The sequence below is a fragment of the Talpa europaea genome (assembly GCF_964194135.1).
Source record: "Talpa europaea genome assembly, chromosome: 2".
In the NCBI taxonomy this organism is placed as follows: domain Eukaryota; kingdom Metazoa; phylum Chordata; class Mammalia; order Eulipotyphla; family Talpidae; genus Talpa; species Talpa europaea.
In genome coordinates, this window is record NC_140068.1 from 89,353,816 (window position 1) to 89,375,394 (window position 21,579).

The 21,579-nt window shown below is 46.6% G+C and overlaps 2 protein-coding genes across 3 annotated transcripts; one reads left to right on the forward strand and one right to left on the reverse strand.

The window, feature by feature from the left end:
* Positions 1–2,543: 2,543 nt before the first annotated feature.
* Positions 2,544–11,169, reverse strand: BYSL (bystin like; the record flags this gene model as incomplete). Its single annotated transcript, XM_084256667.1, has 7 exons — positions 2,544–2,903; positions 3,429–3,531; positions 3,703–3,863; positions 4,396–4,529; positions 4,799–4,937; positions 7,392–7,548; positions 10,902–11,169. The coding sequence occupies 7 exons, from the start codon at positions 11,167–11,169 to the stop codon at positions 2,558–2,560; spliced, it is 1,308 nt and encodes a 435-aa protein (XP_084112793.1). The 3' UTR covers positions 2,544–2,557.
* Positions 11,170–11,696: 527 nt separating this feature from the next.
* Positions 11,697–20,961, forward strand: MED20 (mediator complex subunit 20; the record flags this gene model as incomplete). Of its 2 annotated transcripts, none has more annotated exons than XM_084227848.1 (4): positions 11,697–11,736; positions 14,227–14,381; positions 18,327–18,580; positions 20,746–20,961. In XM_084227848.1, the coding sequence occupies 4 exons, from the start codon at positions 11,723–11,725 to the stop codon at positions 20,959–20,961; spliced, it is 639 nt and encodes a 212-aa protein (XP_084083974.1). The 2 variants fall into 2 exon arrangements, with proteins under 2 accessions (XP_084083974.1, XP_084083975.1); XM_084227849.1 differs by lacking the exon at positions 11,697–11,736 and adding an exon at positions 11,895–11,923.
* Positions 20,962–21,579: the final 618 nt, after the last annotated feature.

Consider the following 21,579-nt stretch of genomic DNA (forward strand, 5'->3'; position numbering starts at 1 on the left):
CCCGGGAGAGGCCCCCTCGAGTGGCCACTGATAGCAGAGGAGGGGACATTGCCACCCCCGTCCCTGCCTACAGAGTGAACCATGCCACATCTGAAGCCCGAGGGGGCTCCTTCCTATTTGCCCCTCATGAAGCCCAAGGGGTAGGTCCCACCTATCCCTGTGGTGTGCACTAAAGGGCCTGGCTGGCTATGTCTGGATAGCTGGTCAGGCTCCTCTTCCCTTGTATTTGACCAGCTCAGTTCCTTCCCATTGTAGCTGGCTATGTATGGATCAGGCTAGTCCAAGACAAAATTCAACTACGTAAAATACATGCACCAGCAATCCTTTTTGAGGCCCCTTTGACTCTGGGGCTCTCATGTTCTCAACTGCCAAAATGCCCCAGTGCCTTCTAAAGGTGTCGCACCTTCTAGAGTTACTGCATTTGGATAGGGGTCTTCCTGAAGAAATTTCAGATGTTCTGATAGACACGTGTGAGGGGAAACAGTCTAGACAGCCTTTCTTAACACACTTTGCAGGCCCTGCGTAATCCTGCTCACAGCCATTCTTAGAGGGGCCAGCACCAATCAATTCCTCCTTGCTTTGCTTTCGGCTTAGCTTCTGTGTGATTGAGGGAGGTAGTGCTGAAGGAAGAGGTTATTTTAATTTATTGATTGCTTTGAGTACAACTGTAAGAGGGCGTGGTGGGCCCCATCTACCCCACCAGTGGTGGTGGTAACCCTGGTGGTTGCTGCATCTCTCCCCTCTGCTGCTGGCTAGAGTATCTTTGTGGCCAAGGAGCTGCTATAGCCTGGGGTGGGGTGATGCCCTCCTCTCCCTCTGGCTCTTTGCCCCATAACTGGGGGGGAAGGGGGAAGAAACAGGGCTGCCCTGGAGGTAACTGAGCCCCCTGTCAGGAGAGGGAGGCAAGCCCTATTGACACAGGTCTTTCCTAAGGCTACAAGGTCCAGGCTGGTGGCCCAGGACCATCATGCTACCTTAATAAAGATTCTGGAATAAAATTGGCTTTGGCTTCTTGGATTGGGAAGTTTTGTGGATAAAAGCCTATTTCTAGATTGCATGAGGTTGTGGAGGGTGAAAACTAATGGTCTCAAGGGGGGGGTCACCGGAGCCTTTTTGGTAAAAGGGTCAGGGTAAGTATTTTAGCCTTTGTGGGCCTTATGGTCTCTGCCCCAGAAATAGTTCTGCTTTATATTATGTATTTGTTCCTAAAAATCACTGCACTATGCAAAGTTGCACCATAAAAACCACAGGGTTTATGGGAAAAATGGGGTTTGGGGCCCAACACTCAAAACGTAGTGACTTTTTTTGAGAAAGGAAATAAAGAGGATAGCCGTTTTTACACATTAAATGGTTAAGACACTCCTAAGTACTATAAATAAGTCTCCTTATCTTGAAAGACACCTAAAGTTTGCTTGTGGAAGGGAAGGCTAAAAGGATGTGGGAAGAGTTATAACACCAGATGTGGGTGTGGCCCCCGACCCAGGAGGTGAACAGTCACTGATACATGTCTGAGGGCTGTGTGTGTGTGTTATCTGCCTTAGGTCAGCTGGGTGTAGTATTCAGCTTCCACCCAGTGTTTCTGAAGGACAAAACTGCACATAATCAAATTTGCTCCCCAAATACAATATCTGGGTTGGAACAAATCCACCTGTAACAAATGTGTGTGACTAAGACGGGGTTAGAGCAGGCTGTACTGACTGCTGTCGTAGCATGAAAGCATGAATGCAAACGGATGGGTGTGGCTGTGTTCTCATTTTGCTTACAGACACGAAATTTGAATTTCATGTCATTTTTACCTGTCACCAAATATTGTTCTTTTGATTTTCTCCCCAATCATTTATAAGTGCTAAAGGTCATTCTTAACCCCTGGGTAAGTATGACCCTAGTTTGCCAATCCTTGTGACACTTTCATTAGCTAAGACAGCCTGAAAGGGAAACTGTCCGGTGGAGATTGGACTCTTACTCTCTGATCTTTCTTGTTTCTAACTACTTTCCTCTGGGGGCTTTCTCCGTGGCTCTCCCATCTGCAGCTGAGAGGAGACCATCTGGTTGCTGGCATTCTCTCACAGCAAGCTGTCCGGGGAAGCACGGTGTGCGCCCTCTAGGGGCCAACAGGGTGGGTGTACCCTGATTAAGAGAGGGTCCTCTGTACACTGGAAAAGAATCCAATTCTAGACAGAACAAAAGAGAGTAATTGCCACCCCTATTGATCACATCAGAAGACAGAAGTTCAATAAACACTTGCCATTGGTTTTTTCTACACCTCAGTGACTTGACACAGCAGCCTGAGACGAAGTACTTACTTCTAGCCCCAGCTGGGGAGCAGAATCCCCACGTCAGGTCTCAAAACGGAATAGGGACTCAGGCCTAGAAAGAAAGAGGGAGCCAGGCAGACCCTCAGTCCTTTCTGCCACGTACTAGGAAGTCACAGCTGCCCGTGGCCTCTCATTGCCCTGATCTGGAACTTCAGCTCTCAAGGCTCACTGTCCTCTTTAGTCACCAACAGGGGTCCTGATGTCCTCCCATGGCACTCAGGCCAGGGTGAGGGACTGTTTCCTCACTCCATGGTAACGGGAACATCTTCCACATCCCGGGGGACTGCGCTCTGAAGCTCACGCCTGATCTCGAGGGACACTTGTGGATGGGGCTGCAAGCGGAGCAGTTCCAGAAGGGCCTCCTTCTGCTCTGTGGCCAGGTCTGCCTTGTAACGCTGGGCCAAAGTCAGAAGGCACTGGTGCCAGAGCACGGGCAGTTCGCGCTTCTCTGTCCGAAAACCCAGAAAGTGGAAGACCAGGGCATCCAGCACGCGGTAGGGCAGCGCATACTTCTTATCCAGCAGCAGCCGCAGGAAGATGCTGTTGGCCCCGCTGTATTCCATTTCGGCTATTTTCAGCATGGCTGCACTGGAGGGGGAGGCGGGGGGAGGAAGGGGGGGTAGTGGTGGGGTAAATGTCAGAGAAAAGATGCAACTTCTCCGCCTCTTACATTGGGTATTCCTCAGGGGCCAGCTCAGACCACCTTCTCACCCACTGATTTTACCATACTCCCTGGACTCCAGTTACCACCTCTACACCCATTCACTGCTTCCATGCTCAAATCCCTACCTCTGGCTCAACTATTTCTGCATCCGGCTAGATTATGTCCAAAAGCCTCATCATCTCCACCACATCTATTATATTCCCACGTTCCCAAGTCATTTAACTATTACCTGAGTACCTTCCACGTGCCTGGCACTGGAATCCTCTCCCTGTGGATCTAAGATTCTACTGGGGTAAGAACACACTCACTGGCTTAAACAAGCCACAAAACCTAGGGCTGTTCTTAGCTCCTTCCACACTCTGTCCCCCCAACCCTCCACACCCCAGTGCAGGAGATTCTACAATCTGGATAGGCACCAACCAATCATCCTTCACCCCCACCAACTCTACCTGGAGTGCAGCACAGGAATGGAACATTTGGTGATGATGCTACCCACGATGATGGCTTCCCGGAGGGTACAGGTGCCCGACTCACACAGTGGGATCAGGATTCCTGGAGAGGGTCAGAGTGGCAGTCACTTGGAGCCCAGGGTGAGACAAAGGAGACACAGCAGGAAACAATACATAACCCCTGTGCACCTCCCCCCAACTTCAGAGAGCGCCACCTCCTCAGTCAGAACTGCAGCTCAGTCTGCCTTTTCTTAACTGCCTCCTGGGTTCCCACCTTTGAACCAGGCTCCTGGCTTGAACAGGGCCTTCTTGAGTGCCATGTAGAGGTGGAAGTTGAGTCGTTTGTATTCAGCTATGTCATCTCGTACCCGGGGGAGCAGGACGAGGTTGTAGAAGCGCTGGGCCATGCGTTCCTTCAGGTTAGAGGCGAAAATCCTATTTTGGGGGTTGGGGGAGGGGGTGGAAAATCACTTGATACTGTGGAACTGGACCTTTAAGCATCGCTGTGGATAACGCAAGCAAGAGATTTGAGGGATGTGAGGGAGTATGCAACTACGTGTATTTGACACCCAAGTCAGACCACAGAGGGAGCAGGAGATACCCAAGCAGGGTAAACACTGTGTTCTCCAGAGCTCTTCCAAAACGATGGCCGCTCAGCTGTTCACCTTCCCCTGCCCACCAGGGCTCCTCTTTACCCTGCTGTTGTGAGGGGCTTGAATACACCCAGGGAGCCACAGATTTCTGTGGGCATATCCCAGGTAGTTACAAGCCTCTCCCTTAGAAACTCATCACAGGAGATTCTCCATGAGGTCTTGGAGAAGGATAAGCTGGGAAAGCGATACAAAGAAGCTTAAAAGAGAACTCCCAGGAAAGCAAAGATGCATGGCAAAGGCATGCCTGTCCAACTTGTGGCTTGGGTCTGACCCTCACCGAAGACCCAAAGCCACCCCACCCCCAGCTTCTCTACCTTGTGGCTTGGTACATGGCAGCTGCAGTCCAGGCCTCCGGCTCTGTGACATAGAGGATTTGCTCCCAGTTAGAAAGTGCAGGGATGATCTTAAACGCCTTTGGAAGCTTCCCACTGCGGTACTTAGACAACACCTAGAGAGGAAAGGGCAAGAGTGTCATCTTGTGCTTTCACATCTTTACTTAGCCCTCACAACAATCCTGTAAGGAGGTTCCTCCTCCTCATTTTTCAGATGGGAAAACCAAGACCAGAATTAAGTCACCATGTCACTAAGTGGCAGAGCAAAAATAGGAACCCAAACATTCTCACTCATGTTTGCTCTCTGCCAAGGGGCCTTATTTGTATGAGAGATGTGGGCACCCAAAGCCTCAGGTGCCACCATGGCCCTCCTTTTGGCTCTTACCTCCCGGACCCCTCTGTAAACCTCCAGGACCCGGGGGTCCAACTGTGGCATAGGGAAGCCCGACACCTCTGACATGACCGTCTCAACCTCTGTCTGCTTCTCAGTCAGCTTCTCCATGATGATGTCAGCCAGGGTACGCCTAAGATTAGGGGAGGGGAAAGGACAAAGGGAAAGGACAGGGAAGTGCTGTGGTCACAGGCGAGGAAGTTCTACACTCCCCACATAGTCCCAGGTGAACTTTATAACCTGCAATCTTGCTGTGATGTGCAGCCTCAGTGTCCCTCTAGGCCCAACCACCTAGCACCAGAACTGCCGCAGAGTACAGAGGAATGGAAGTCATTCAACTAAGGGCAAAGCTGGAGGTTAAGGATCTGGACTCTGAGGCCAGTGTGTATGGGTTCAAATCCTGGCTCTTCTATTCCCTGCATGACCTTGGATATGCTATTTGTTGACAATAACTAACTCCTAATGTAAGATTAAACAAGTTAATGCATGTCTGTTACTTGTAATTAGCACAAAGCAAGTGTGTAACATGTGGCTAGTCTCAAATACGCCCATCAGATGCTGAGGATGCTCCTAGTTTATAAACCTCAATTATCTACCAAGACTTCAAGTAGCTGGGCTCATCAGGGAGAAACTATAGCACAACCTTACCCCCATTTAAAATTATTGAAATCAAAACTTATGAAAATATTTCTATAACTGTTATTTTTCTTGGGTGTCTTAACAAAGTACATTCAGCATAATTTTTGGCAATGATGTAGTTATTACATTGGGCTTTGGTAACACTGTTGTCTGCAGAGGCTGAAGTATACCACAGGCCCTCAGTTAATGTTGTCAATAGGTTCTCGGAAACTGAGAGGTTCTCGGAAACTTTACATAAAATAATGTATAATGAAATCAGGTTCTCATCTTGTTCTTTTCTCACAACAGGATGATGAAATGTTCAATAAAACACAATGTTCAAGGATGTGCTGTATCTAAAACTGTTCCTGTTTTCTGAGGGTCTTCTCAATGTCAGGCATGGTTCGTGCAACTTTTCAGAGGCAGCTGCACAATGCCCTTGTGAGTGCTAGTGTTCCCCTTTTACAGACATGGGAGTGGACTCAGAGAGGCTAATAACACCCAACGCCTCACAGCTGTCAAGTGGGGCCAAAGAATCAAACTCTGTCTTATAGATTCTAAAATTCAGGTGCTTTAGGGTAGACTGGAATGTGCCCCCTAACTAACTGGCCTCCTACTGCTGAGTTCATGTGGACCTAGGCCTGCCTGCTAAAGATGCCAGTTGTCATTTTCCAAGGCTGTCCCTGTTTCCAGTCACTTTCCTCTTCCATTTATTGCAAGTTGGAAAATCATTCTGCGAAGTTTGTCAGAATTATCTGTTAAAAAGGAGTGATGAGGTGCTGAGTGAGAACCTGAGAGGCTCTCTGGGACAAGCACACAATTCCAGCACATACCCTGTGATACTTATTACAGCTGCTCTGCATCAGTCTTGGAAAGAGCGCTCTTGTCTTCATTTTGCATACAGAAATAAGCTACTACCTAACTTATAAGTCAGGCTTCCTGTTTCTTCACAGCATTATTAGCAATGCGGAAGTGCTAACCCAAAACAGCCTGAGGTTGAGGGACCTTAGCCTAGACTCCTCTCCCCTGGGCTAACGTCTTTGGGCTCAGGAGTTTGGCCACAGGAGCTTAAATGCCTGCTTATTTTGGAGCTAACACTTATTTATTCTAGATTGGAATAAATCAGTGGTTCTAATTTCACTCCCAATTTCACTCCCCTGTAGACATCTGGCAATGTCTGGAGACATTTCTGGTTATCACATTTAGGGGTAGGTCTCTACTGTTTGTTTTTTTTAAAGATTTATTTATTTATGCATATAAGAACTGGGGTATAGGCCAGAGACAGAATGCGGAACAGAACAGGCAGATCGATGGAAATACACTGCCGAAGAGAGCAGCGGGTGAGTTAGGAGAGGTCTGCTGCACCATGTGGGTTGCTCCCTGGCCAGGGATTGAACTCGTGCTGCAGTGGCTGTGGATAGCGTCATAGGTTGTGTCTTAACCCCTGCACCACCAGGAAGGCCCTAGCTCTCTACTGTTATCCAGGGGGTAGAGGTCAGGGATATTGCTGAACAGCCCACAATCTACAGGATGGCTTCCACAAAGAATTATGCTGTCCAAAATGCCAATAGTGTCAAGGTTGAAAAACACTGGATTAAACAGTTTCAGACAGGAAAGCGACTTGGCCAAGAAAACTGAACTTTCCACTGAGAAAACTGAGTCTAACAAGACCAAAAGCAATAGGATAGATTTCTAGAGACATAAAAAGACTCATCTCTGCTTCCCCCAGTAATGTGGGGAGTTCTAGAACACATGGACAGAAGGGGAGGAGGTATTCTGAATCTCGGTCACTCTCAGAATGGTCCTTTGAGGATGGGCAAATTGTCATGGTGGTGACACCACAATTAGTAATGCTTGGACCCTTCCCCAAGATAGGCACTCCAACATTGGTTTGAATAGCACATATATTTTCCTGCTGGAAGTTGCTACCAGGACTTATTATCTCAAACCCAGGCCATCCCAGCCCTACCTGGCAGGAGGGTTCTTGTTCATGAACATCTCAATGGCACGCTCATCCTCAGGGTCCACAACCACCTCTGCATGGTGGACTGGCCCAGTCATCGTGGCAGCCTTCTCCAGGGTGGGCCATTCCTCATCATCTGATCCATCCTGGGGTATTCCTGGGCCTAGCAGAGGAGAGATGAATTGGATGAACAAGACAAACAATGGGTTGGGTATTTAGAGTCAATTTAACTCAAATCTGCATATATGCTTGAATAGATACGGATGTGTGCAGCGAAACAGATGACCTACTATCTTCCTGTCCCCAGAGCGTCCAATCTTGCTTGGGAAATAAAATGTGTATGTATGAAAGAATGAAGAGAGCAATGCCAATAAAGTCAGCACTCCAGGTAGGTGGAAGAACTATTCTAAATACTGTTCCTAATCCTCATAACCCTCCATTATAGGTGTATTACCACATCCAGTTTGAGATGCGCACACAACATAGGAAGATCAGTAAATTGCCTATGGAAAGTAGTTTGGGTGAAGAGTGAGCATTCTTCACCTCTATTGTACACATGTGGTAGGGGTGGACCACATGCTAAAATGAGTGGTAGATATGGTACATCAGAGGCACTTAGAAGATGCCTCGCGCAGAGGATGATCAGGATCTTGATAAGTAGTGTGGAGCTACAGGGGTATTCCACACCTCAATAACAACACTAGCAAAAGTGCTTGGTGGCAAGTGTCTGTTAGGCATTAGCAAGAAATAAGACTAGACAGGTAAAGTGATGCCAGACTGTGAAGGGTCGTGAAGTTAAGCAATAGAGTTCAAATTTCAGTGTACCAACCAATTGAATAACTGACTACTGGCAAGTCACAACTGGCTGGGTATCTGGAAAGGGTTAGGATAATCCAAGTGGGGAGGTAAAATGCTACATGTGAATAGGCATTAAGCACAGAGATATTGTGTGACAAAAGCTAAATGGGGGATGGAAGTGAATAGTCTCCACGTATTTAACAATTCCCAAACCTGTACCTATAACTGGAGCTCCATTTGCTCGACTCTAACTCTTGCTGCCTTCTACACAGTTGCTCATAGGTGACCCACAGGTGTCAGTTACATGTCATTAACCGAACACTCCTTCTTTCCCTCCTAGTCAACATTATTATGTTCTACTTCTCAGCAGATGGCACCACCATCTACCCAACACTAAGCCCAGAATCTGGTAGAAAGTCCTGCCCCATGTTCTGCCCTCATTCTCAATACCTCATAGAATATCTTGCAAATCCTTCATAGCCCCTTTAAGCCAAGGTCAGTATCATCTTTCAGCTGGATTAATCCAACAATCCCTTAAATGGCCTTAATAGTCTCTAAAAGTTTTCCACTTCCTTTAGGAGAGCCTTGAATCCTGGGCAACTTGTAGACTTGGCTCCTAACCACCTCACCATAGTTCATTAATCCATCCAATCAGCAAACATTAGTGCTTACTATATGTGAGGCACCATTCTGGGTGCTGGAAATGTCCTAGTGGCTTTTTGCCATTATAGAGCTTACATCCTAATGGTGGTGACACACTGTAAATAAATATAGAGGCAACTAAGGTAAGGGTCCTAACTTGTCATATTGAAGGAACAATGAAGCCTACCCATTTCGGTGGACAGAAGAAGGCAATGTTGAAAGCAGAAAGGTCAGAGTGTCAATGTGGGCAGATCATTCGCATAGGGCTTTGCAGACTATCCTAATCCATTGTTCATTGAGTTGAGAGTTGATAGGATACTAATTAGGCTACAGCAGTACTTCAGATGAGACAGAGCTAATGACGTGAATGGGATGGTGTTTCAAGGTGGTGATCACACACATACATGTTTTTAGGGCACATGAATGACTGCATGCATATATTTTAAAGACAAAGCTAACATGCTTACTTGAAAGATCATTTGCGAAGAGAAAAAAAAAGGAGATTGTCTTGAGCAAACTGAAAGTTATGATGCAAGGCAGACAGTGTGAGGATCAGTTTTAGGGTGGTTGGAATTTGTTTTGGACATGTTAAATATGAGATCTATTAGACTTCAAATGGGAGATGCCAGACAGGCAGGTGAAACAGAGGAATCTGGGCTTCATGGTAATCAGGGCTAAAATATAATATTGGGAGCAGTTACCAAACAATGGTATGATACTTAGTGTCAGCACCAGAATATAACTGATGAGAAGCAGTCCATGGACTGAACCAGTGGCATTTCAACATTAAGGTGGAGACAAAAGAGGGTCAGTAAAGGATACCTTGAGGGGAAGACATAAAACAGGAATGTGGGCCTCCCCGATGGCGCAGGGGGTTGAACACAGCGCTGTGAAGCTGTCCGCAGCCTCTGCAGCACCAGTTCAACCCCCAGCCGGCCAAGGAGAGTCCCAAAAGGCGTGGCAGACCTCTCCTGCTGCGCTGGCTGCTCCCCTCAGCAGTGTATTTTGGTTGTCAGCCTGTTCTGCTTCCCGCTCTGTCTCTGGTGAATCCTCTCACCCCCCCACGCCTCCGGCCTGTACTCCAGCTCTTGTATAAAAATAAGCAATAAAATCTTTAAAAAAAAAAATAAAGAAAAATAAATAAAACAGGAATGTGATGTCTTAGAGCCCAGGAAAAAGATACAGTAGCCAGGGGGCCAGTGTTCAACTGGTGAAATTCCTCTCTCAGAACAAATGAAAGAGGCGATCTGATAAATGCACTCCAGGAGCTATTCATTCATATTCATATTATCTCTCTCCCCTCTCTCTCTCCTGCAATGAAATCAAGCTCATGTCTATCTTGTTTACTTCTGTACCCAGACTATCCAAACTAGTAGCCAACTTGTAAGCATATACTAAACAAATGGATAAATACTACAACTTGGTAGCATGAGCAATCACTTCCTTTTGGCCTAACTTCCGGGGAGATTAGAAGGGAGTGCCTAAAACTAGGAGTAGGCGTAGAAGGCTTTGACCACTCTAAATCCACTCCAGGATGAAGGATGAAATGGGGTCTCCTATATAGTAGGAAAAATGCACACACATATTGCTTATGGCTTGTCCTGAGTTAATTTTCCAGCCCAAGCACGCGTCTCGAGGAATGTGGGGAACCAGTGCTATGTGAAGACCAGCCTCAGCACATTGAGAGGAGCCTGAGGCCAGGTGTCCAGGAGGGCGATAAGGAGCTCCGGGGGCTGCACATCACAATCTTCTGGCAGCAGTGAAGGCCTGCTTTACTGCTAAACTCTCTTTGTTCAACTCACTATAAAAAGCCAGCTGGAAATGAAATGTTAAGGCGGTTTCTTCGGAGTGTTAACTCTCCCCACCCCTTCCAAATTGCCGGCTGTCTGATTAAAGCGCACTTTAAAGATTCAATTCCTGCCTCTACTTTATTGGCAGTCGGTGGTGACAGGTGGCCCGAAATCCGGTCTTTCGGTTACAACATGGGTGACTTATTTGATTCCAAGCTATTCATCTGCCGGACACCTTTCAGCCACCCACTTCCCAACGAACCACTCCTCACTCGCAGCCACTCACCCAGCCGCGTGGTGCGCTCCCGCGGCGCCGCGGGTTTGCCCCCAGTGCCATGCTCTGATTCGAGCTCCTCCTGCTGCTGCCGCGCTTGCTGCAAAATCCGCCGGGTGAGCCGGGGTCCCACATACTCTTCGTCCTCGTCTCCAGTTCCGCGACCCCGCCTCTTGGCCCGGGCCCCTGGGCGCACCGCGTCCCCAGCCAGGATCTGCTCGGCCAGCGGGGCATGTTTTTCTTGGCCTCCGACCCCACGGGCCGCCTTGATTTTGGGCATTTCGCCCCAAAATGTTGGTGGGAAGTTTCACACGTGGGGACGGAGGAGGGAAAAAAAAAAAAAAAAAAAAGCAAGCTCCGAGTGCGCATGCGCAATGAACCACCATTTCCGAAGACGCCACAGGGGAAGAACAGCGTCCCCTAGCGTTGGGAGGTCAAAAGTGCCAGTGGCACCATCCCACCCCCTGGACGAGCTCACGAATTGACTACCGAGTAAACTCAGTGCTTTTAACTCTGGCTTTTATAGTGGCGGCACGCCGAGCCACGCTTTCATCGCTTCGTGGTGCCCAGGATGCCCGGCCAGATAGGAATTTCCGGAGCTGCAAACCATGGGGCAGGAATCCGGCGTATGACGTCACTGGAGTGTCACCCTGGAGGCGCCCAGACACGCCCGTGTTCCTCCAGGGCGCTCTGTGTTCACGTAGTTTCCGGAGCTCCTCCTTCCATGTAACTAGAGGTTGGTGTCTTCGGTAGTGTGGTGTCTTCGGTAGTGTGGTGTCCGCAGAGCACAGCGTTTCAGTTTTTCGATCCTGCCGCCCGCCTGGCCCGACGCCATGGGAGTGACTTGGTAGGACTGCAAGGGGTTTTGTGGGGCTGGGGTGGGGGTCTGGAGGGCCTTAGGGCCGAGAGACGACGGGGAGGAGGATCGTGACCAGGGTCCACCGTTCCCCAGGGAGGATGAGTGAGACTCGGGGCTGCCGATTCTCTGGGCCTGTTTCTTCGGGGATGCATCTCTTTCTCCTGGAAGGCGGTAGGTAAAAGGTTTTATGATAACCACATCAAAGGTTGTGTACCTCCTTCCCTTTTTCCTTGGCCCATGTTCCTGCCAGTGAGGTCATAGTGCTGCGGGGGTTGGAATTTAGGGTCCGAAATAGGATGTTCAGATTAAGATTAAGCTACAGGCAGGGCTGGAAGGGATAGTGGTTAGGCTACCAGGAGGCTGTCCTTTTTTAGGTTTTTGCTTGCATCTCACTACTGCCACCAACTGTAGTTAGATCAGCCTGGTTTGGGTTCTAGTTTGGTAAATTTGAGGTTCTGAGTCTAGAGAGAGAAAAAAGAAGCTACTGAAAATTAGGAGAAAGGGGTTCAGGTTCTACTTCCAGCTATGTGTAGTTACATGGTAGATCTAGTTTCTGTGGGCTTTATGTCTCTAACATGCTATAAGGGTGTCAGGAAAAGTATGGACCTAATGCTCTTAGAGCAGTTAATTCCAAAATACTAGATTAGGACTTTCAAAATATATACATTGGTAAATGTGAGCATCTTGCCAGAGAGGACTGGAGGCCAGAAAATCGTTTGGCTCTAAGCTTCTCATAGAAAAGCCTGTGGGAACTATTCTTCCTGATAACTTGGTAAGCAGGTTTCACAGTGATTTTCCCCTTGTTTCCTACGGTGGACATTATTATCCTCCTTTAAATCCTCCAGCATTAGGAGGATGTGTGAGGGATGGGGATGAAAAGTTTGCATCACAGAGATTTGCAACCGTGAAGGCCCCTGTTCATTTCAGTGGAAGAGGCAGATGGAAAGGACTCTCTCTTGGGACCCTTATCAACATTTTAAGAATCTAGGACTCCTTTCCCCAGTAGCATCAGTTTAGGGATTCTTATTTATTTCAAAATAAAGCACATCATCACTATGGCTTGTAAGTGGTTTTTGATAGCAAGGAGTGACAAATTTTAGCAACAGTAGGATTTTATGTTATAGCTTCATTTATGATAATAAAGTAATACAGTTTCTCACAAAATTCAATCATGTGACTGTCTTTATGATTTTCATATAGTTAAATCCTGTCTGTTCTGTTATTCACTAATGTTTTCTTTTAAATCTATTTCTTTTCCTTAAAAGTATTTTAACAGGCAACTGCTTACCTAGAGAAGCAGTCTAGTGTGGTGGTTAGGAGCTTGGACATGGGACCAGTTTTCCTGACCTTGACTCTTGGCTAGACGACGCCACACTGTATCACCCTGTGCTTGTTTCCTTTGGTTTCCTTGTTTGTAATTGGGAGATAAATAATAGTGCCTCTCACAGGGTTTTTGGAAAGATTTGAACAGTTAAGTCATCTAAAGTCCTTTAGATACCGCCTGACGCATCATTGGTATTTAGTGATTGTTACCTCCTGGTAACCAACACCGTGGGAGTTACTTGGGTGGCGACTATTCTAAAGGGGAAACCACTTTCACTTACCATAGAAGGAAATCTTCTAGGTGACATTTTATGTTTCATTGTTTTGATTAAATTATCTTAAATCACCCCAAAAGATTATAAGCTCAAAACACGCTTTTTCTTTGATCCTAGGACTGTTGTCAGCAGTGAAGACCCGCTTTACTGCTAAACTCTCTTTGTTCAACTCACTATAAAAAGCCAGCTGGAAATGAAATGTTAAGGCAGTTTCTTTGGGGTGTTAACTCCCCCCAAAGCAACCCCCCCTCCATGCTTTTCAGAATGTTCTGCCTTGATGGAAATATTCTCTATCAGCACTGTCCAGTAACACTAGCCCTCAGCCATATGTGGCTCTTGAACCCTGGAAATGTGGATAGTGCAGCTGAGGATTTGAAATTTTAATTTGTTTTATTAGTTTGGGTGGAAATCGCTACGTGTGGCTTGTGGCTACTCTTCTAGAGGACATAAGTTCAAAGTGTTAGAGAGTAGGTGAAAACACAAAACCCAGGCTGAGGCTTTCTCCTTGATATAGTCAGAACTAAAAAGGATTGCAAAGGGAATCCCTTTCTTATCATAAGACTCATGTTATCAAGTGTTCAGCTGGTGTGTCACTAAAATCCTCTCTCAAATGGTGGCACACATACCTTGCTTAGAAAATGCTAGTTCAGTAGATAGTAAGTTCACTGCATTCATGTGACAGTCCTGAGACCCATATTCTAGTTCTTAGCAGAGCTTTCAGGGATGATGGGCCTCTAATTTCTTGTCTTTGTAATGAGTGCTTGGGATAGGTGGTCTCCAAGGTAACACCTGGTCCTAATGAGTTGTGATTCTTTGGGTGATTGAGTGGCTCCATTATGTGTTTCTCTGGATGCTAATGATTTGGTCCTTTCCCTTCCAGTGTGTCCCAGATGCCTGTGGCTGAGGGCAAGAGTGTCCAGCAGACTGTGGAGCTCCTCACTCGGAAATTGGAGATGCTCGGGGCAGAGAAGCAAGGAACGTTTTGTGTGGACTGCGAGACCTACCACACAGCTGCCTCTACCCTTGGCAACCAAGGTCAGTGAGATGGGTCTGCAGGATTGTTGAGTCAGGCAACACCACACTGATAAAGACACGGGAGTCGTGGAGCCGTCTGCACAAAGCAGGATGCTGCTAAGAGCAAGATCCTGGCTGTTTTTATTGATAGAATAATCATAGAGCATCAGCTACATGCGTTAGGAGGACAAGGAGACAGGATGGGTGAAACTCAGGAATTTTTTCTAGGGCTTGGGGGACACGAGTCTGCTGACCATGTTATCAGCTTCATGACCAAGTGTTGTAAATTGAAACTAGACCCCAGATCCCCAGCCACGGTCCTAATCTTATCATCAAGGCATTCCACTGATCAGCTTCTGGGATCCCTTGTCATACATTGGTCCTTGGGCTTTCCCGGTCATACCTCATGACGTATGAGTCGGGAGTAAGTTTATGCATCCATCCTCAACCCCCTGGGTGTTCCCGATCATACCTCTTGATCATACCTTTCCAGAGTTATCAAGCTTTCTGCTCTTGATTGATATGAAAGGCACCTTGTAAGGTTTGGCTCATATGACTGTGACTGGACACTTCTGACCTTTGTGTAGCCACAATGCGGGCTGAACAGGCTGCTTAAATCTAGCAGACCGACACAGGATGGCTAGAACTTGGCTCAGAGTTGATAAACATTCATGTTTTCTAAAGTCTTTCTCCTCTTCTGCTAAGGATGGTGTTCTTTAACATGTGGAAGATGTGTTTCTGAATTCTTTAATTCTTGGTGTTTTATCTCTTAGACTGGACCTGGAATCTTCAGATTGTTTTTTGTTTGTTTCCAGTTTACACTTTTAAAGCAGTGTTTCTCAGAGGGCAAGTGAATCCTCTCACTCCCCACACTGTGGCCTACACCCCAGGTCTTGTATGCGTAAATAAATAAAAATAAATAATCTAAAAAAGAAAAGCATTGGGAAAGATTAGAGGATGAGAGGAAGGGAGACCCCAGTGTTTCTTTTCCTCTCCCTCTGCGTTGGGCAGTGTCTTTGGCTGTGGCATTGTCTCCTAGTTGGTTCTAGCTCCTGCTAGACAGCCTTCTTTCTGACTGTCATGACTGCATATCTTTCCCTTCCAACCTTGGGCATGCTAGTGGCTCCTGTTTTGCAGCTCTTTCAGTTGCTTTGCTTTTCTTTTTGGTGTGTTAGTTCTTCCAACCCCTGTATTATATCCCCCTGGTGAAACTCTCTGATATGGGTTTTGTTTTTGTGCTCTTCCCAGTATAGTTCTGTCATCTGTACAATGAAAATAATCATAGTACTTACTCTTAGTGGTGGCATGCTAACTAGATAAATTAATCAAAGGAAAAAACTGAGAGCTTGTCATGTAAAAAATATATAATAAAAGATAGCTAGCAGCTGTACTGAATTTCACTGTTGTTAAAAGTCACTGTATTACTATTTGTTTTGCCTTTGATAAGAAGGGGCTAAGAATCAAAAGAACAGTTGCAGAAGCATTTGGAAAACAAAACATTTGTTTACAGATATGATTATGTACTGCTTTTTTTTTTTTTGAAGAATTTTTTTTTTTAAATTTATTTATACAAGAACTAGGGTACAGTCAGAGGTGTGGGAGGGTGAGAGAATCCACCAGAGACAGAGCAGGGAGCAGAACAGGCAGACAGACTGAAGACACTGCTGAGGGGAGCAGCGGGCGAGACAGAAGAGGTCTGTCGTGCCATGTGGGAATCCCCCTGACCAGCCAGGAATTGAACCCACGCTGCAGAGGCTGCGGATAGCTTCACAGCGCTGCACTCAACCCACTGCACCACCGGGGAGGCCCCAGACCTTTACTTTTAATGTGCTACGGTATAATTGGGGGAACAACAAATACATGGCTGCAGTGGGAAGAGCAATAAACCTAAGGTCAGAAGGCCTGGATTGGGAGTTCTGCTGCTGATGGCTCGGGGCCCTAGATCAGAGGTCCTCTCACTGAGTAGCATTAACACCACCCAGAGAGCTTGCTAACCCCCTACCAGAGTTTCTGATGCAGTAGATTTGGGTGGGACTGAGAGTTTACATTTTTTAACTGGTTCCTAGGTGGTGGTACTGCTGCTGGTCTGGGATCCATTAGCCTCATTTTCCTCATCTAGAAAAGGGCAGTAAAACTGGTTTACTTGCTTGTAGAGAAATGAAAAGTTTTCATTGTGATTAAAAAATTAACATTGCCTGTAAGCAACTGGAAGTGTCTTTATTTAAAAAAAAAAAAAAACCAGCAACAACAACAAACAAAAACCCTTTGGTGACTTTCAAATTATATTCAAGACAATAAGAACACCTGTAGACTCCTACAATATAAATTAAGTGTGCAATTATAGTGAGTTTGCATGAGAACAGAATGACAGTTCAGCTCTGGATGACTTGTTTTTGAGGGTTGATGTGTTTTGAGCTGAATTTAGTAGGAGGTGAAAAGTGTGAACTGGCAGCAAGCTGTCAGGGATGTGGGAGGTAGTTCTATGCAGAGCCTTTTGTGTTCTGGAAGTGGCAGCAAAATGCGGGCCTGTGCAGTCACAATGCTCCCTGCTTCCCTCTTCCCATCTCCTCATTCTTTTCCACTACTGTTTTCTTAGCCTTACCTAAATGTGTTCTTTCCTTCTCTCTGTGGCTGAGTTCTACCCTTTCTTCATAACCTATTTCAGGGTCTTGCCCATTTTGTTCTCTTCCTATTCTCAAGTCTCTCCTACCTTACAAAAGACTGCTGGTCTTTTTTAGTTTTCCCCCCCATCTCTCTTGTGCGATTGTCAGATTCTTGGAGCCAAGAGCTAAGCCCTCTACTTCTAAGCCTCTTAAACTCCAGCATGGTGTGCTTCAGAAGTATTTGAGAGTGTGGCAGTCCATTCATTAACTTTTGTAGTGTATGAGAGAAAGGGCCTTTTTTCTGTTTTTTGCCGCCTTCCATTTTCCTCTTAATCCAGTGCAGATAGCTTTCCTTCCTCCTCCTTCTTTTTTAAAGATTTATTTATTTATGCATGCAAGAACTGGGGTACAGGCCAGAAGTGTGGGGGTGAGAAGATTCACCAGAGACAGAACGGGGAACAGAACAGGCAGATCGACTGAAATACACTGCTGAGGGGAGCAGTGGGCGAGTCAGGAGAGGTGCAGGAGAGGTCTTCTGCACCATGCAGGTAGCTCTCTGGCCGGGGATCGAACTCGTGCTACAGTGGCTGCAGATAGCTTCATAGGTTGCGTCCCAACCCCTTGTGCCACTAGGAAGGTCCAGCTTTCCTTCCTTCTTGAAGAAAGCCTATAGTAATCAAGAGAAGACATATTTTCCAGGGGTTGGGAGGGGTGAAGTGGAATTTAGAACTGTATCTTCTTGTTCCAGATTTTGAGTTCTTTCTGCGGTAGTAGTGCTGCTTGCTTCCCAGTTGGCTAGACATTGTCAGGTTTTCCAAGAGTTCACCGTTGCCTTCGTAGTGAAGTCCCAACTTCTTGGCATGGTGGACAAGACTTACTGCAGCCTGGCTCTGGCCTACCTTTCCAGCTTCATGCTCAGATACCTGCCCCTGCTGCTTTCTTGGGGCCACTTCCTATATAGGTGAGCAGGATGGACAGAAAAGAGAGCTGCTGCTTTAATTGGTGTCTTTAAATGCTTTTACTTTTGTTTTCCTTATTATGTAACAAGATAGAGAATACTACGTAAAGTCTCTGATTTATTGCTCATCATTATTAAGCATCCCTGTACAAGCTAAAGAATTGAACCATTACCACCACTGCCAATGTTCCCTGTGTGCCCTATCTTTCTCTGTAGAATGGGGTGAGTAATACCCCTTGCTGCCTCACCCACTGTTCCTCTCTGGAAAGGCTCTGTGTGAGGGGATTCCATTCAAGACCGCTGAGGTAATGTCATATTGCCACCTGCCTTGTTCCATGCCTTTGGATAGATCCTGGGGTTAGCTGACAAAGGCCTTGTTGCTGAGTAGACTCTCTGTCCTTGCAGGTCAGTCTGGGAAGCTGATGTATGTGATGCACAACTCAGAATACCCTCTGAGCTGCTTTGCCCTCTTTGAGAACGGCCCTTGCCTTATTGCCGACACCAACTTTGATGTGCTTATGGTGAAGCTCAAGGGCTTTTTCCAGAGTGCCAAGGCGAGCAAGATTGAGACCCGTGGCACCCGTTACCAGTACTGTGACTTCCTAGTGAAGGTGGGAACGGTCACGATGGGACCAAGTGCCCGTGGCATCTCCGTGGAGGTAAGACCTTGGTGGTGGGAGCAGGATGTACAGAAAGGGCCACTCAGCAAGGGGTTCTGAAGATTCCATGTCCCGCTGCTTTACCTGGACCCATCTGCAGAGCATCTGTGTGCCATGTCCCCTTCCATCAGTCATATGGGCACTCTAGCCCAGGATGGGAAGTGGGAAGCCGGACTCAAAGCAGGTAGAAAGCTTAGGAAGACTGGCTTGCTGGAGAAAGGAAGAGATAGTCAAGGGAGGCAGGGCCTAGTCATCATCATGAGGAGGAATAGAGCAAACCAGGGCAACTTCTGGTGCAGCTAAGTTTTGGGAGCTGGGTCCTAAATCATGTGTTCACACACTTCTCCTTAGTGTACTTTAAGAATAGTTCTCAAAAGTTGAGCAGCAAAGATGTGGCCTTTCCTTTTGATAAGCTGTCCGCTTGCGTAGAGGCAGGGCTGTGTGCCTAGATGTATATATTGAACATGGCAAAGACAGGAAGAAACAGTAGTTGACTTTGGGACCAATGAGAGTCCATTGTCTACTATGTGCCCAGCACTGTGTGAGATTTAAAAAAAAAAGCCTGCCTTCGGAAAATTTATGATTTAGAAAGAGAGCAAGTCCAGAGTACGCAAACTGTTTTTTTGAAGTTAGTCTAATAAGAAAATCTACAGAGGCGGCACAGATTGTTGTGGGAATTTGGGCCTGTAAGTGAACCGCTGTATTTGGGTTTGTTATTTAAACCACCACCATTCACTGGAGCACCTTTGTGCATGCTCTCACACCAACACCCTCTTCTCTGTTTGCCTCATTTTTGCTGTTGAAGTCAACTACTATATTTAAAATTTTTATTTATTTATTAACTGGGATCCAAGCCAGAGGTGCAGGGAATGAGAGGATTCACCAGAAACAGAGTGGGGAGCAAAACAGGCAGATCTACTGAAATACACTGCTGAGGGGAGCAGCGGGGAGACAGGAGAGTTCTGCTGCGCCATGCAGGTTGGCTCCCTGGCTGGGGATTGAACTCATGCCGTAGTGGCTGGTGATAGCTTGATAGCACTGAGACTTGAACCCCTATGCCACCCGGGAGGTCCCTGCTAGTTTATTTTTATTGTTTTGTCTATTCATCAACTTTGTTCTTTTATATTAACGTATAGGTGAAATCATCCAATACTTGTGTTTCTACTTCTGATTTTCTTATATTTTGCATAATCCTCCCTACTTATCTCCATTTTGCTGCAAATAGCAAATTGTCATCATTTTTAAAATTCACTGAATACTATTTTGTTTATTCTCCCATTGTGTTTATATATATCACATCTCTGTTACCAGTCATCTCTCAGCTTGGGGATTAAAATGCTTCCTGCAGGAGTAGCATTTAAAGAGGCACTTAAAATGTAGAGACATGGAAATAAAGCATCCCTGGTGGAGAAAAGGGCATTAGTGGTAGTTAGCTCTAAAATGCCATCTACCTCTAAGGGTAAGATTTCCTGATCCCTTTCAGCTTGAGATATACCTTGTATTGCATTTGTGCTTATAATTCTGGAATCTACGGTTTGTTTATTGTCTTCATTTCCGACTTTAGAGTATAAACCCAAATGAAAATGCATACATTGTGCAAAAATGAAAAATGATGTGAGAATTATATAAAATAAAATATTAAAAAAAAAAAGAGCATAAACCCACCCCAAATGTTTCTTTGCTTGTTTCTCCATATGTTTACCAATAATTTCCCCGGCACAGTGGCTGGGAAATTATTCCTTAGGGTCAATGCCCAGGCTGGGTCTACCTTAAGAGTCATATTTCTCACATGCCTACTCTGCTCTCTACTGCCCCCTGCCACCACTTTTACTCTCATTTCACAGAATTTTCCTCAAATTTTCACCCAATGTAATGGGCTACACAGACCTGAGAGTATCAGAAGTGGCCTAGATCTACTTCTGGGTCTTGTGAGTAGGACTGTGGGTTAACTCCAAGTTTTGAGGCTGTCAGAGATGCCCAAAGGGAGTGATGCTGGATGTGTTGAATCCCTGGTGTTTGGGTTGAATATTTCCTGTGGAGCAACACTGTGCTGGAGGGCATGTGTCTTTGGCCCTGGGCTGGGGAAAATGGGAGCAGGGATAAGAGGTACAAGAGAAACAAGACCTCATCCTTGCCTTCACTTACCCTGTCCTCGTGCTCCTCAGGTGGAGTATGGCCCCTGTGTGGTAGCTAGTGACTGCTGGAACCTGCTACTGGAGTTTCTACAGAGTTTCCTAGGCAGCCACACACCAGGGGCTCCAGCGGTGTTTGGGAACAGACACGATGCAGTCTACGGCCCAGCAGACACCATGGTCCAGTACATGGAGCTCTTCAACAAGATCCGTAAGCAGCAGCAGGTGCCGGTGGCTGGGATTCGCTAATGACTGGCAGCGCCCTGGCTGAGCTCTGTCACCAGGGGACTTCACAGGAGGAATGGGTGTGCACCCGCATACCCGCGGACCTCAGGAACCCAGGGCAGACATGGAGACTTCTTTCCCTCTACATCTCCCAGCTGTGACTTTGGTTCTGGGCTCTGGACTCCCCTCCCCTGGCCCTCACTCACAGCCCCTCAACAGCTGTTTCACCCCATGCCTTGTTGGACTTGGCCTCTCCTCAAGAACGGTAATTATGAAGAGTGGAGAAGTTCGGAGCTTTCCTGCTTTAGGGGAAAAGGTAGGACAGGGGTGTCCCTGCCTATTACTGGTGGGGAAAACATTCTGTATCTCCAGCTATTGTGATTTGGCCTCGGCCCATGTCATGCTGCATTTTGTGCTGGGCTGTGCTGTAATAAAGGTCTCTTCCTTTACTCAAGGGATGTGGCAAGGCCTCTCTCCTGGAGATGGAGGAAGCGCCACAAGTTGTTTGATGGCTGTCATTTTCTGACCTGTTTGCTAAAGTGAATGATGAACAGACATTTCTAGGGTATTGCCTGAATCCTTCAAAATCTCCCTCTGGCCTCTTTCCATTCAGTTGTGAATTATGTTAAGCATGGGCTAAAC